At 35.8% G+C, this 14,233-nt stretch overlaps 1 protein-coding gene across 1 annotated transcript in view; it reads left to right on the top strand.

Annotated features, from left to right (window-relative positions):
* The window catches only part of LOC118181409 (uncharacterized), a 28,767-nt gene extending 14,534 nt beyond the window's left edge, over positions 1-14,233 (top strand). The window contains exons 2-3 of the mRNA XM_035350536.2: positions 4,684-4,773; positions 13,242-14,233. Coding sequence (XP_035206427.1) covers positions 4,684-4,773; positions 13,242-13,507 — 356 coding nt within the window. The 3' untranslated portion in view covers positions 13,508-14,233. The remainder of the gene's footprint in view (positions 1-4,683; positions 4,774-13,241) is intronic.

The following is a 14,233-nucleotide window of genomic DNA, read 5'->3' as shown; positions in this document are numbered from 1 at the left end:
AATTACTGTTTGTCATAATACTGCCCTTGTTTACGTCTTCAACAAAGAATCAAGTTTATGTGCTTGCTGAAGAAATAAAAACGTGCTTTTTATTTCTTCAAAAAAAATTACTTATTCTATTCTTTAAAGGAAGATGTAAGAAAGGTAAATACTAAAGAAAGCAGAAATAGTAAAAGTAATAAAAGAATTAATAAAAAGTTAGCAAATTTGATGGCATATTCTGATGATTCAAAATTTTCTCTTCGAGAATGGCAACATCAAATAAAAATTTTAAATAATTCCCCGTTTTCAAAAAAAAAAAAAAAAAAAAAAAACGCGTACACGACATGAGTTTAAGATTTGAAAAGTAAAGCAATACTTCTAAGCGTTTCTGGATTGAGATTTTACAAAACTACAAAAAATAAGCAAGCAACATTTTCAGCAGCAGAATAAACTGAAATTTCCTACGAAACAAAAATTACTTCTGAGTAATAACTAACGTACAAATCTTATTAAAACTCATAGAATGGGAGAAAACTTTTGAAACGCCTAATTTGAGACTGATCCTCTTTTTAAAAGAAGAATCACCTCTAAGCCTTAGTTATTAATATCTATATTTACAAAGCATGGGCCTAAAATAGCGTATTTAATCGTATCTGATAAACATAGGTCCTGATTTCGAAGATGTTTACAGTATGTATAAAATCGAAGCAAATATTATATTACTTTTCTCTCAGATTTTTAGACAGAACTTAATTAGGTCAGAGTTTATTTTTTAATATGGCAAAGTTTACAAGAAGTAGCTGACTAAGGAGAGGGAAGCTTTTAAGGAAGACTTGCAGCTAGAAATTGGCCGTATTCATGTTACACATGAGGAAAACTAACCATGCAGCCAGCTCGTTCGCATGGGTTCGAATCCAGTTTGAACTGCCGATATTCAGCGGTCTTAACCGCTGGATCACTGATGGGCGAAAACATGTTCTCAATAATTTTCTTTACCAAAATTGCTAAGAACCCCTTGAAGCAAGTCTACTGAGAAAAAATAAATTGCATTTAATTTTCTATATCTTTATCGAAAGAAAATTGACTCAACATTTGCTTTATTAAATTGCAAATCAAGTAAAATTTAAGTTTTGACTAACCATTTAGAATTCATTTTATTCCGTCTTTTTCATTCTTATTTTTTCCAAGCTGGCTTACTCTAGAAACTTGTAAGTAAAAGAAAGTTTACTGAGATTAGGCCAGCTCGTATGACTTGAAACAGTGTAGTTATTTTGGAGATAAAACTTCAGCAGTGCAAATAATAGGGGGACCGGAAAGTAATGTCGCTTTCTTACATTAAATTCAAACGAATACATTTTTAACAAGTTTTTATTTTTAATCAATAATATAATCACCCTCGTTATCAACAACCTTTTGCCATCTAATGTGCAGATTTTCAATCCCGGACCGATAAAAATCAATTGGTTTTGAGGAAAATATCTCGAGAGGATATTTTGGACATGATCCAAATTTACAAATTTTTTGCCACTAAGAAAATGTTGTAGGGATCCGAATAAATGGAAATCCAATGCTGCGATATCGGTCGAGTATGGCAGTACCTTCCACCCCAATTCATTAATTTTTTCCAGTGTTCGTCTTGCACAGTGCGGTCTTGCATTCTCATGTTGCAGAAGGACGCCTTTTCTGTTGACAATTGATATTTTTCGATTAAAGATTGGTTCACTCCATGCAATTGTTCACAATAAAGGTCTGCATTAACAATTTGTCCAGGTTTCAGCAATTCAAAATGAACAATTCCGCGAATACTCCATCAAACACCCAGAAGCGCCTTTTCGGGATGTAAACCCTTTGAAACCCCTATTAAAACTGCCTTTTGAGTTTTGGATTATCATATAGGACTTATTTTTTTGTCTCCACTAATCAAACGATCAAAAAAAGGGTTCTGTATGGTGCCGTTGAAGCAATATGTTGGATGTGATGGATAGGTTGGCTTTGTTCTTTTCGGACAGATTATGGGAGGATCAAACACCTGCTTTGCTTATGTTCCCATTTTGCTTTAAATGTTCTTGGATGGTCGACCAAGGATGGTTAAGAGTGTTTGACATGGATTTGCTTCCACTTCTGCCCTTAGCATGTTGTTGTCGACATGCGCAGAAACAACATTACTTTCCGGTCCCCCTATTAATTAAATCTGTTTTTCTGATGAGAATTTCTGAAGTTTGATGAAAACATTCCAGAACTATAAAATTCGACCTTGATAATGTTTTTGCATAATGAACAATGCTTCTGGATTGTATACCAGAGTTCAAGGGAAAAATATGCTTTTACCTTTCAGGATTTTTAGTTGTCTAAGTGCAAAGCGGGTTTTGTCAATAATTATATTAGTTATTTATGTTTTTGCAAAGTTATTCTCCGTTTTAGATTGTTCTTCAATAGTTTTGTAGCTCCAAAATTTTAGCATTAGTTTTGCTTTGTTTTGGCTTGTGTTATTATAACGTTGCATTAAGTAAGTAACAAGTAACTAACATATAAAGCATATAAACAAAAGAATAGAAACCTGCATAGCAGAGGATATGCATAAATACATTTGTTTGATTCTGTTGTGGGGTTCCAACCTTTTATCTAACAGCTAAGTGTGTAGGAACCTTGTGAACAGGTAAGCGAATATTCGCTTTAGTTCATGAACAGATACGTAAAACTCAATAAGGGTTAATTACCCTTTACTTCTCAAAATAAGAAGTTCGCAGATGGTCCCTTTCTCGGGACGTACAGAAAAGCCTCCACTTGGGCTTGAACTCAAGGTAGTAAGAAATGAAACTCAACTAAAGCTTAACTAAAAGATATAACCGAAGCTATCAAGATTTCTAAGTAGTTGGCCCCTAAATATCAATTAAGCTGGCGAAGCTATCAAGGGCCTAAGATACGGTCGAGTGTAGTAATAGCTTAGAGAGAGTGTAGCCAAAAGGCAAACGCGAGCTAGTCAGAATCTCTGGCTCTCTAACGAAGTCAGTGGAACTTCAACTTAAATACCGCTCTTACTTATTTGTATTAATAGCGATTCTAAAAACAGATTCTGGTAGGAAGTTGTAAGCTGAAATTAAGAAGGATAGAAAAGTAGCTTAAACCCAAGATAACTGTTAAGAACTTAGGATAAACCTTACACTGTGATACTTTTTTGTCATTAACCTCTGCGATTAAATCTACGTTTTTAATGTTATAAGGAGGAACATTTGCCTGACGCAATTTAAAATCAAATTTTTCAGCTGGGATTCCCTAGAATCTTTGAATTCCATTGTGATAAGGTGGCATAAAGGTTTTTTTGTCTGGGATGAGTTTTCAGAGTGCAGTAGTTTTCATATCAGTGGTGAAATCCTGCGCCTTTGTTGATGATTCCGTTTGCAGCCTCGAATGTCACACCAGTGGACAAAGAGGTAAAAGAAGTCTTTTCGTCAAGGTCAGGAGAGGGATATTTTTTTATGTATGAGTGAAAGATTCATCCCTCCCCGTGAGTTCAGCGTAAGTAAACACAAGGAGATATATAAGGTGGTTTCCTGAGAAGAGGGGACAACTTTCCTGTTTGGAGCTATGGGCATGTTGGCCTGCTAAGAACGATCATTCCTCGTGTATAATGCGTTAGAGCATTTTTCCTGTAACAAAATTCTGAAATTACAGAAGTAAATATATCCAAGTCCTATACTGTCAAGATATGCAACTGTTAAGGTTTTCATCTTGTTAAAATTCATGTTATTGTTAAAAATTGAGTTTGAGGTTCATATCAATGTTGTGTCACAACCCAGGGTGTGCGTAGCGGTTTCGCCACTACACCACACCATGATAAACCGCTATAGCGATCCCTTTAAGCATTCCTTGAGAAATTATAGTGAAGTTAATCATATTTAAATCAATATATTTAGTGCTTCGTTCCGCTGCATTGTTCGTCAGGCTGATTTGGATTCTCGAAGAAGGCTAAAATGTTTGTAAGCGTATAATGTCTGAGCAGTATGGAGGCGCTCAAAAGAGACGGTGAGCCGAAAGTCTTCTAGAGTGATTTGGTGGTAGGGGAAGAGGGATACGAGACACTCAGACCCATCCCTCGTGGTGCTGTTCATCAAAACGGGAACGAAGCTGGGCAAAGTAGAACCGTCACCTTATAGGGAACCAACGAAAGGTGCAATCTGCGCTCGTTGCCACGATACAATTCGTGGACTTATTCTGATTAAATCAGGATAAGTGAGATAAGCCACAGCGCTGCACCACCAAATATTTGGCTAATGATGTGAAACTTTATGTTGGATTCTCTAAAAATGAATATTGTTTCAAGAGTTTTGGAAAGATACATCTACTATCTTAGATCTCAAGCAAGAGTTAATGCGATTAAACTTTACTGATATGCAATGAAGAAGATAACAATTTTCCCGTTTGAAATAAGTTAAATAAAATAACGAGTAAAAATATCACATTCTGTGAGCTGAAGAGCAAACCCATAGTACCTGTACAATCAAAAAATATTTTTTTCCTAAATGTCAGTAAAGAACTTTATTTTCTGTCATTTACTTTGGAATACAAGCTGTATCTTGATCACTACATAGGGTAAGCAATTCAAACGCAAAAAATTCCCCGGGAATGAAGAAATTGCGTGATGTTTGAATTCTTTGACATAACTGATTTTTAAAATTATATTACTTCTTGTTTTTATTTCAGAATATTTATTGCACCTGGAAAAAAGACAACAGTCAATTCTGGTCGAACAGGTGGAGATCAGGATTTCTGAGCCATTGCCTTTAAGGACAGGTAAATAAGAATTTTCTGTGTATTTCATAAACGAATTTTTTGAATAATTAGTTTTTGTCATCAGCGAATTCCATAGTTAATATAAAACTATTTCCTTCGCTTTCTCCTTTTTTTTTTTTTTTTTTTTTTTTTTTTTTTTTTTTATATATATATATATATATATAAATCTTAGAAATTGATGCGGAAATATGAACGCTAGAAATAAAATTTGCGTGTGTGATAGTTTATTCAAACAGCTAAACACTTATTCATTTATGAAAGTAACATTACTTCTTGGTAATCTACATTCTTTTTTTCTTTTGTGTGTGTGTATGAGAGAGAGTGAATTCTTTATAGTTAATACCATAACTATTACTATGAGCTGTAAAGAGAGAATTATCAGAAAGAAGAATCACAGTGTCAGAAAAATAACTTGGTTAGTACAAAAGAATAACAAGCACAAGTTGAAATAGGAAGCTATTAACTAGATGAAAAAGAACGGCAAATCTGTATTAACTCATACTATAAGCAACTCTCAGTGCCTCTTTGCAATGTGCAATAAATATGTTCACATTCCCGTATATGAGTATTTTACTTTGCAAAAATTGCATTAAAAGTTTCTATACTGAGGATTATTTCGAAGATCATGTATTTGTGATCAAAAACTGTTATGTTACAACTCCTATCTACGCTCGTTAAATGTACTAATAACCATTAGACTTGCCCTTAATAATTAATTTTACTTGTCTCCATTTTCTTCTTTTAACTAACTGCGTTTTAACAAATTTTCTCTTTTTGTTAATGCATTTAATAACTTTTAAGTAAATTCATGAAACGTATTAGTAGATAATTCCTTAATCATATAATTACTTTCTATTTTAAATTTGCTTTAGCTAATCATAGTTACTTTACAATGTTATTTAAACATCTTGTATAGAAAGAAATTATATCGTCCATTGTTCATAAATAAATGGCTGATGTAGATACCATATGATTTCCTTGTACGGCCTATTAAATTGTACACATTTCTTGCTGCACTTCATTTAAACCTATTTCCTCTAATTTCATTAGAGAATAATTCATTGATTAATTTCATTTAATCAATTCAAATCTCACTTCGCAGCAAGGCAAAAATACATAAAAAGGATAATATTTTGATAAAAAGGATAATAGAGAATAATAATATTTTGGCTTCATTAAAAACTGTAAAATACAGAAAAACATAAAATACCAAATACAGTTAACAATTAAAAACGATTTTTACAGTTAAAATTACAGTTTCTACGCAAAAACAAGCAATTCGGTCAGCGGGCGAGAAGACAGATTTTTCGCTGCACAAATTTGGAAATTCACTTTTTGGTCCTGCTCTGCAAAAACACTAAAGTTGATACATAAATTGACTTAAATCAGTATTCGTCTAAGAGTTTCAAATATAAACAAATTCTTTGGGCTTAGTACCACTTAAACAACTTAAACTGTTGATAATTCTTTAACTTTTCCATGAATATTAACTAAAGGCATAAAAACCTTAAACGAAACATAACATACGAGTAATTCAATCATTTTTAAGGAAACAAATGCACAATTTGCCAACATCACTACATAGTATAAAACAAAGTCTCTTTCTCTGTCCCTATATCCCTATGTATGCTTAAATCTTTAAAACTACACAAAGGATTTTGATGTGGTTTTTTTTAATAGATAGAGTGATTGAAGACGAAGGTTTATTATGTATATCATCCATTAAATAGTGGAGAAATACTGTTATTTTTTAGGTTTCTAATGTGATGTCGTAAATAATTACATTTTTTCCACTTGCATTGCAAACGCAGGCTGAACCCTACGAGATTTATCAAAATAATGTACTAAGTATTGTACACATTGAAAAGGTCTACAGATTTAAAAATTGTGGGACGTAGCGTTTGCGGCGGTACCGGCCGGCCGGGGCGGCGGGAGCTGCCTATAAATAGCGCGTCGGAGACCGCGGTTCTCCCTATAGCACTTTGAATTTAGCAGCGATAGGACGAGTTTATTATCGGAGCTCTCTAGCGAGGAAAATAACAATATACTTAATAAAAACGTGCTTTTCAGCGCGACAACGTATCAGTTAGGCAATCACTGTACTACGCATTCACTAATGACAAGAAAGCTGTGAACGTGACAAGAAATGACAAGAAAGCTGTGGAGACATTCTGTAATATATTAATTGTTATAAAAATAAAATAAATAGGCAAAAATGTAAAAAGTAAATAAGTAAAAATGTAGTGTATGAATTTAGATAGTCCAAAGATAGCAGGAAATATTCATGGTATAGGGAAAGTGGAATTGTTTTACTCCAAATTTAACGCGTGCGGGCCACGGGCAGTAATGAATAACTCAAAACTACTGGATCGATATTAATCATTTTTTCAGTGAGTGACATAGGCTATATATTTTATACTCGTGCGAAGCCGGAGCGGGTCGCTAGTGTAAGAATAAAAAAACTGAGCTCGCCGATTCGGTAACAGAGTGGGTATATATATAAACATGTTTTGTGTCGACGATTGCAACTAAAAAGGGAGGTGCACAACTACATGTTATAGCAATCCCATATACAAAATTTCAACCTTTTGAGGCAGGCTTCACGAAACAAATCTCTTCTGAAAACATTTTAAACCCATTTTGGAGAAAATAGTTTTTTATTCTTTCCGTAAGTACAAATGTCACGCAAAAACATCGTTCAAATGGATTCGAAAGCGGTCAAAATGATATTTTCGTTAAAATGTGATACACGAAATCTTTCGGGGTTACAATACTTCCTTTACTTCATACAAGAAAGTTTAAAAAAAAGGAAAGATAATTTATTGTAGAATAAGTAATAAATATTTTCTTAATATAAAATCGCTGTTACGACTTTTCTCTTTTCTCTTTCTTTTTCTCTTCTAGAAGTATTAGAAAATACTTTTCAGTAGGAAATACAGAAGCAGAATCTTCCTTTAATTGGATAACCTACGTGAACCAGATCGCTGAACGTAATATTTTCTCCTAAATTACGAGCAGAAACATGGCTTTCAAATTCTTTCTGGGAGAAACATATTTCTTGGAAATGTTTCTTATTGCATTTCACGTCCATAGGTCTGATAAGGCCATTAGACATATAAATGATTAGCAATATAACGCATGTACATCAAAATCGTGGACATCAAAAACCACTTAGAAGTTTCGGAAAAAAACGTGAACAGAACAGGTTTAAGATGACTCGTATCGAAAGACAGAATAAAAATTAAATCGTATCCAAATTTGACCGCAAGAGAATTGAGCCTTGTGTGTCTTATTATAAGTTATTGTATTAATGTATTACATTATTGTGTGTCAAATTGTCTTATTATAAAATTGTAGCTTCCATTGGTGGAAAGCCTACCATCATAAGCAAATATGAAATACATGAGCTCAAAAGAAACGTTGTTGTTGTTGTTGTTACTAATCTCCATGCCTAGGAATATACTAGACGAGGTCCACGAGTCCATTCACCTTTAAAAAATCGAAAACAAGCTTAGGAGACCTGTAAAGGTCCACAAGAGACAACTCCAGGCACTTAAGGACGTGTGCCGGTGATGCGGGTGCATTGTGACGCTTAGAACAAATTGGGTGCATCTTGATACCACTCTCAAAAGTAAGTCCCCTCAGGTGCCCACTGAAGAATCGGGAAGGTGTTGTCTGAACACATCTTTCGCAGTCTATAGCAAGGGATCTTCCAGGACAATCTGCTTGATACCAGGGATGACTCGGGGGAACGAGCCAAATTTGCCTGTCAGCATGTCTTCTAATGGAATGCAGTTCAAGAAATGTCAGTGAATTGATAATTGGCAATGGTTCTTCAGAAGCCTCCTTCGCCAGAATGTCTGCCATTTCATTCCCCCAAATATCAACATGGGAAGGAATCCACTGAAGATGCACTTCACAGAGTGACGAGACCTGCCTAAGTTTGCTAAGAATTGCGGCTCCGGCTCTATCACCAACTCTTTGCCAGTTTGAAAGATATTTGATAGCGCTACGACTGTCAGACAAAATCCAAACTGCCTTAAGATCTGTAAAGTACAAAACAGCATTTAGTCCTTCTTCGATGGCTATAAGCTTACTCTTAAAAACCGAACTGAAGTCAGAATTTCTTTTCTTTATTTTAACAATATTTCCATTTGTGCATCTAATGACAACACCACTACCGGAGCGAGAGTCCTCGCATTTACTCCCATCAGTATAGATGAGGCTAGCTTCAGCTGGAATTGCATGTATAGTTTCCAAGGCAGATTGTCGTAACAGGGCCGGAATATCATTTTTCTTAGAAACTCGAGACAAAAGTTCCGCATGGAACCCGACTCCAGAGAGTCCCTCATACGGATCTAAACATTGTTTCAAGGAATGCTGCTCAACATTACGGTCAATTATACCAACATAATCAATTTGACAAAGTGGACTATTTTTCTTAAGTCTTTGGTTATTACTCTTCTTTCTTAAGTCTTTGGTTAAGTGTTGCAGAAATTCGGAAGTTCTATTCTGGGAGCTGTAACTGAGAAGTTTAATTTAATATTTTACGAGGCCTGCACTTCTTCTTAGACTAAGAGGTTGAAGGTCTCTTTCATACAACACAATTTTATTCGGGCAAATGTTGCGCAAGCCAGTTATAATGCGAGAAGCACTGAGTTAGACTCTTTCCAGTTTCTGGAGGTTGGTGGAAGAGGCACGACAGTAAACGGGGAAACCGTATTCCAAAATAGGTCGTATGCTAGCTGAGTAAGTAGTTCTCAAAGTGCAAGCATCGGCTCCCCAATCACGTCCCGAGATATACTTCAGAATGTTTAGGCGTTTTCCGCCTTTAAAAACCAGCGCATCCACATGTTTGTTACTAGTAATCTCTGGATCGAGAACGAAGCCCAAATATTTGGGATGTTTGTCATATGTAAGAGGCAAATTATTGATAAAAACCTTTGGATGATAATTATAAATCTTCTTACTGGTGGTAAAAAAATTAACAATAGATTTAGTTGAATTAAAACTCAATTTGTGGTCTTTCGAGAATTTCCACACTTCTTCAAGGATAAAATTTATATTGTTGTCAATTGAACTCACATCTGGGCCAGAGCTCCAGAGGGCAACATCATCCGCAAATATACCAACCTCACATCTCATTGATATAATCTTCTCAATTCCAGCCAAATATAGGCAGAAAAGAATTGGGCTCAACACAGAACCCTGGGGGACGCCTTGGCTCAATTTAAAGGTGTTTGACATAGTGAAATTAAGCTTTACTTTTATCAGTCTATTTCTTAAGAAATCTGCGATCCAGATCAAGGCTTTACCCCTAATGCCAAAATCTTCATAGAGTTTAACTATTAGCTTATATTTCCAGACACGGCCAAATGCCTTTGACAAGTCTAGAAAAGCAGCCACAGTATGATTGGTAGGTCGCTTGTGTTGGGCATCTCTAATCTTCTGGCTGAGATAGACCAATTGATCAGTGGTGCTACGACCTCTTCTGAAACCGTATTGTTCTTTTGGTAGGAGGTCGTGGGTGTCCAGGTGAAAGAGCAACCGCCCCATGATCATTTTTTCCATGACTTTTCATGCAACGCTAGTTAGGGCAATGGGTCTAAAGCTCCCAGGAGATCCATCGGTGTGGCCAGGTTTCTCAACAGGTATAATCGTGGCTCTTTTCCACTCTTTAGAAAGGCGTCCAAGACTCCAAGATTGATTTACTATATGCAAAAATTTCTTTTTTGCATGAGTGCCAAGATGCCCAATCATCTGGCCATGGATACCATCAGGTCCAGGAGTTTTGGTCAAGTCAAAATACTCAAGTGCCATCTCCAATTCATGCATGGAAAAGGATTTAAAGAAAAGGGGATTGCCCGAGACAGCACTACGACATCCATGTGCAAGATCTCTAGACCTTTTTCTCACTTTCTTATCAACTTCTGTAAAAGTCATCTCACTTATCTCCTGGTAATGTACCCTGAGGAGATCAGCCGCAGCTTTTTCGTCTGTAGGGATGTTGCCATCCGTATCTAAGATAGCATTACATCTCTTTATCTGAGGTTGTTCACTGCTAATATTCTTGATCAATTTCCACAATTTCGTGTCAGATGATCTAGCATCAAGTCCCTCACATATATCCATCCATTTTTTCCTCTTAAGTAGCATATAAGTTCTTTTTATTTCTGCATTGACTTTTTTCATCTCTGTCCTGTTTTACTCTGTATTATTGTTTTTCAATTCGAGTCGCAGGTTCTCTCTCTTCTGGAGCAAAGGCTGCAAAACCGGCGAATCATGAGTAAAGTAAGGATTAAAAAGCTTTACCCTTCCTCTAGGTATAGTTCTTTTAGCTGCTCCAAAGAGCATATGCTGAAAAGTATTCCAGTTAGTATCAAGGTCACTTGAGTGAATGCTAGGTTCAGCCAGGGTGTCAACAAGACCACCAAATGCCTTCCAGTCTGCCTTAACAAAATTCCAATGTTTTTTACGATTAAGGAAAGTACACTGTTTCTTCTGTATTTCAATTAATATTGGAGAATGGTCACTCCCAATATTCCTCATAACTGTCCAGGTGCAATTTGGAAAGATAATGGGGCTTACTATAGACAGGTCAAGGGCTTCAGACGTGTTATAGCTATATGAAGAGTGCGTTGGAGTACCATCATTAAGGATCATGAAACCTGAGTCATCAACAGAATGAAGAAGATTAAGTCCTCTCTGGTTCTGGGAAGAGCAACACCACGCTGGGTGCTTAGCATTTAAATCACCCAGAAGTAGAGTATTTCCAGATAAAAGATTATCAAGGACTCCAGGCAGATTACCAATGTTAGGAGGGTAATATAAATTAAAGATGTTTAGTGGTCCACCTCTCCACAAAACAGTGACGCCTTGCAACTCTAAATCTGAACCAGTGAGTACATTATAACTTTTGGAAATATAGTTAATGTCTCTGATAAGGAAAACAAGGCCACCGCCTCCTTTCGCGTGTCTATCTAAACGGATGATGTTGTATCCCTTAACTTTTAGTTGAGAATTCTCTTTCAGTTTAGTTTCCTGTAGAGCGATAATTTGAACTCCCTGGTCTTCAGCCAACTTCAGTATTTGGTCAAGTTTAAATTTCGCTGCCAATGTTGAAATACCATTAACATTACATTGGATAATTTTAAGAGTTCGTAATGTAGGAGACAGTAGTTTATTTTTCGGTCGAGGTCCTCTTCCTAAACCTCGAACGTGCCCCTTTTCAACCTGCGCGACGGGCGATGCAGTATGGATCACATTAGAAAGTTCCATGACTCATGGGTGGAAGAAAAGAGGGCAGCCTCTGTAAGTCGTGAGACCCGAGCACCAATGGTAGAGGACTGACTTGGCTCAGATGCCTGTAGGCTTTAGCTAGGTATTGCGGAATAGCATTCACGCCTAGGGTGGCCCTACCAGGAGTATATACTCCCGACGTACTTCGGCTATTCCACCCAGTGCCACCCCCTCGCTACGTTGAGGCAGCCTGCAGGACTTGAGGAGGAAAAGAAACGTAACACAATAATGTTAAAAATTAAGGTATTACGAAAACCAGTGTTTATCTTAACTAAACTCCCAACGATACTGATTATGAGGATCCACTGTAACAGCGCCGTTTTATCTATTTACGGTTGAAGACAATCAATTATTTTTGGCTCTCCCTCTAGTTAACAAATATTCTAAAAATCATTACAGTGTCTCTAAGCGCGCTATTAATAGCATAGCACATCTCCCAACGATATTCGGCTACCATTCATACCTCATCAAGAATGTCTGAAGTTACAATCTCTAACTACTTTAAAGAAATGGACTGTTAAATTGCTACAAATTACACATGGCTCTCTACCTTGGAAAGTGTTGCCCCAAAGAGGGACTCTTCAGAGGAATTTAGCTTGTATTCAAGCTACACATGAGAAATATTACAAATACCTCACGCAAGCCAGTCCTTTCCAAGCATAAATGTAGAGCGAATCACCAGTGCTGCGCCATTAATCACTCAATGTTTAATGGGTTCGATTGCTTCAATGATTCTTATCTTAAAGTGATGGTGTTTCACTTTAGCCGTGTTTTAAATGACTCCAGTAGAAATCCAATAGCTTAAGAACAGAGCTTGGTGATAACCTAAGAATGGGTTCCAGTACACCTTAGGAAATGAATGTTTAATATTTTGCATAATCTTTGAAAAGTAAGTTGGTGCTCTATCCTGTGTAATATGACGATCGACTCCTTTCACAATCTTGATAAGAAACTTTTAAGACTCCCGAGATATCTACTATATGCATGGTGCTAGAAGACACACAAACCACGCCGTTACATTTTAGAATACCTGCATTTGTGATCTTTAAAAGTATTTCATTTGCTCTAAAGCTTTTCTTTAATTTCTCTCCCTCAAGTGATGTTTCTATTTTTCATTAAAATTATGTTACCCTGTATGTTAACCCTGATTTCTAAATGAATCCTTTCAGGACATCGCAGAAGTAAAGAAGAACAATGCTGCATGCTGGGACAGATGGCTGGTGAAAAAGGATATCATTGCATTTCTCGTTTTTATGCTGCTCGTATCCGTAATCGGAATTACAACAGAGCTCATAATAAGAAAATCTCAGCTTTGCTCAGAGGGAAACCTGATCCAACTGCCGATAAACTTATGCGTACATTTGAACAATGCGTCGCTCATAGAGGGCACATATTCCACAAATGTTGCCGTCATGCAGCTATAAACTATATTTGAAAGACAAGCATAAACGCATATTTAACTGACAAGCTCGCCCAGCAGGCCAAGTGATTACCATCGAATTCGTTCTCCGAGTTGAAAGGAAAATAAGAAGCAAATTGGGGCAACTCTTTTGTGTTATATTTCGTTGCCAGTTTAATACGGTGAAAATTCAGTGAAGAGACATAATTTAATTTTCCGTCTCCAGTCTTCGGAAAATTAAATTTATAAACTTGAACGGACTCAAGTACTTTTGTGAACAATCAAATAGTCCATGCAAGATTAATGGGCTCCATCGATTAACTTTAGAGGATACCTATTTACAAAATATTGTGTAAAAAGTGTGTTCTTTGCAAAGTACCAAAATATTTTCCATCTAAAATTAGTTATTTATTTGTTTTATAATTTCAAATTTATTTCAATGATTTTTTAAATAATATAATTGTTTTTGTTTCACTTCTTATGTCCAATTTATTAATTAAATACTGTAAATGTGCCATTTTTATTTAAAAAAGGGGATGGGTTTTCAGATAATACTTCCCATTTTTTTAAATTTAAACTCTAATAACGGTAACTAAGTTTATTTCATGTAGTGTCAAATCTTTTAAATGCTGAACAATAATATTTTCAGCAATACTTTATCACATTACTTAGAACACTAATCAATGTTTATCTCATTTATTGTACAGGTCATAAAAAATGAACTTCCTCCCAGATGTAAATAAACTTTGCTTTTATTTTTCA

The sequence above is a fragment of the Stegodyphus dumicola genome, chromosome 3, assembly GCF_044657685.1.
Source record: "Stegodyphus dumicola isolate Sdum_Otavi_A_Nest chromosome 3, ASM4465768v1".
Taxonomy (NCBI): domain Eukaryota; kingdom Metazoa; phylum Arthropoda; class Arachnida; order Araneae; family Eresidae; genus Stegodyphus; species Stegodyphus dumicola.
This window is presented reverse-complemented; position numbering and strand designations above follow the sequence as displayed.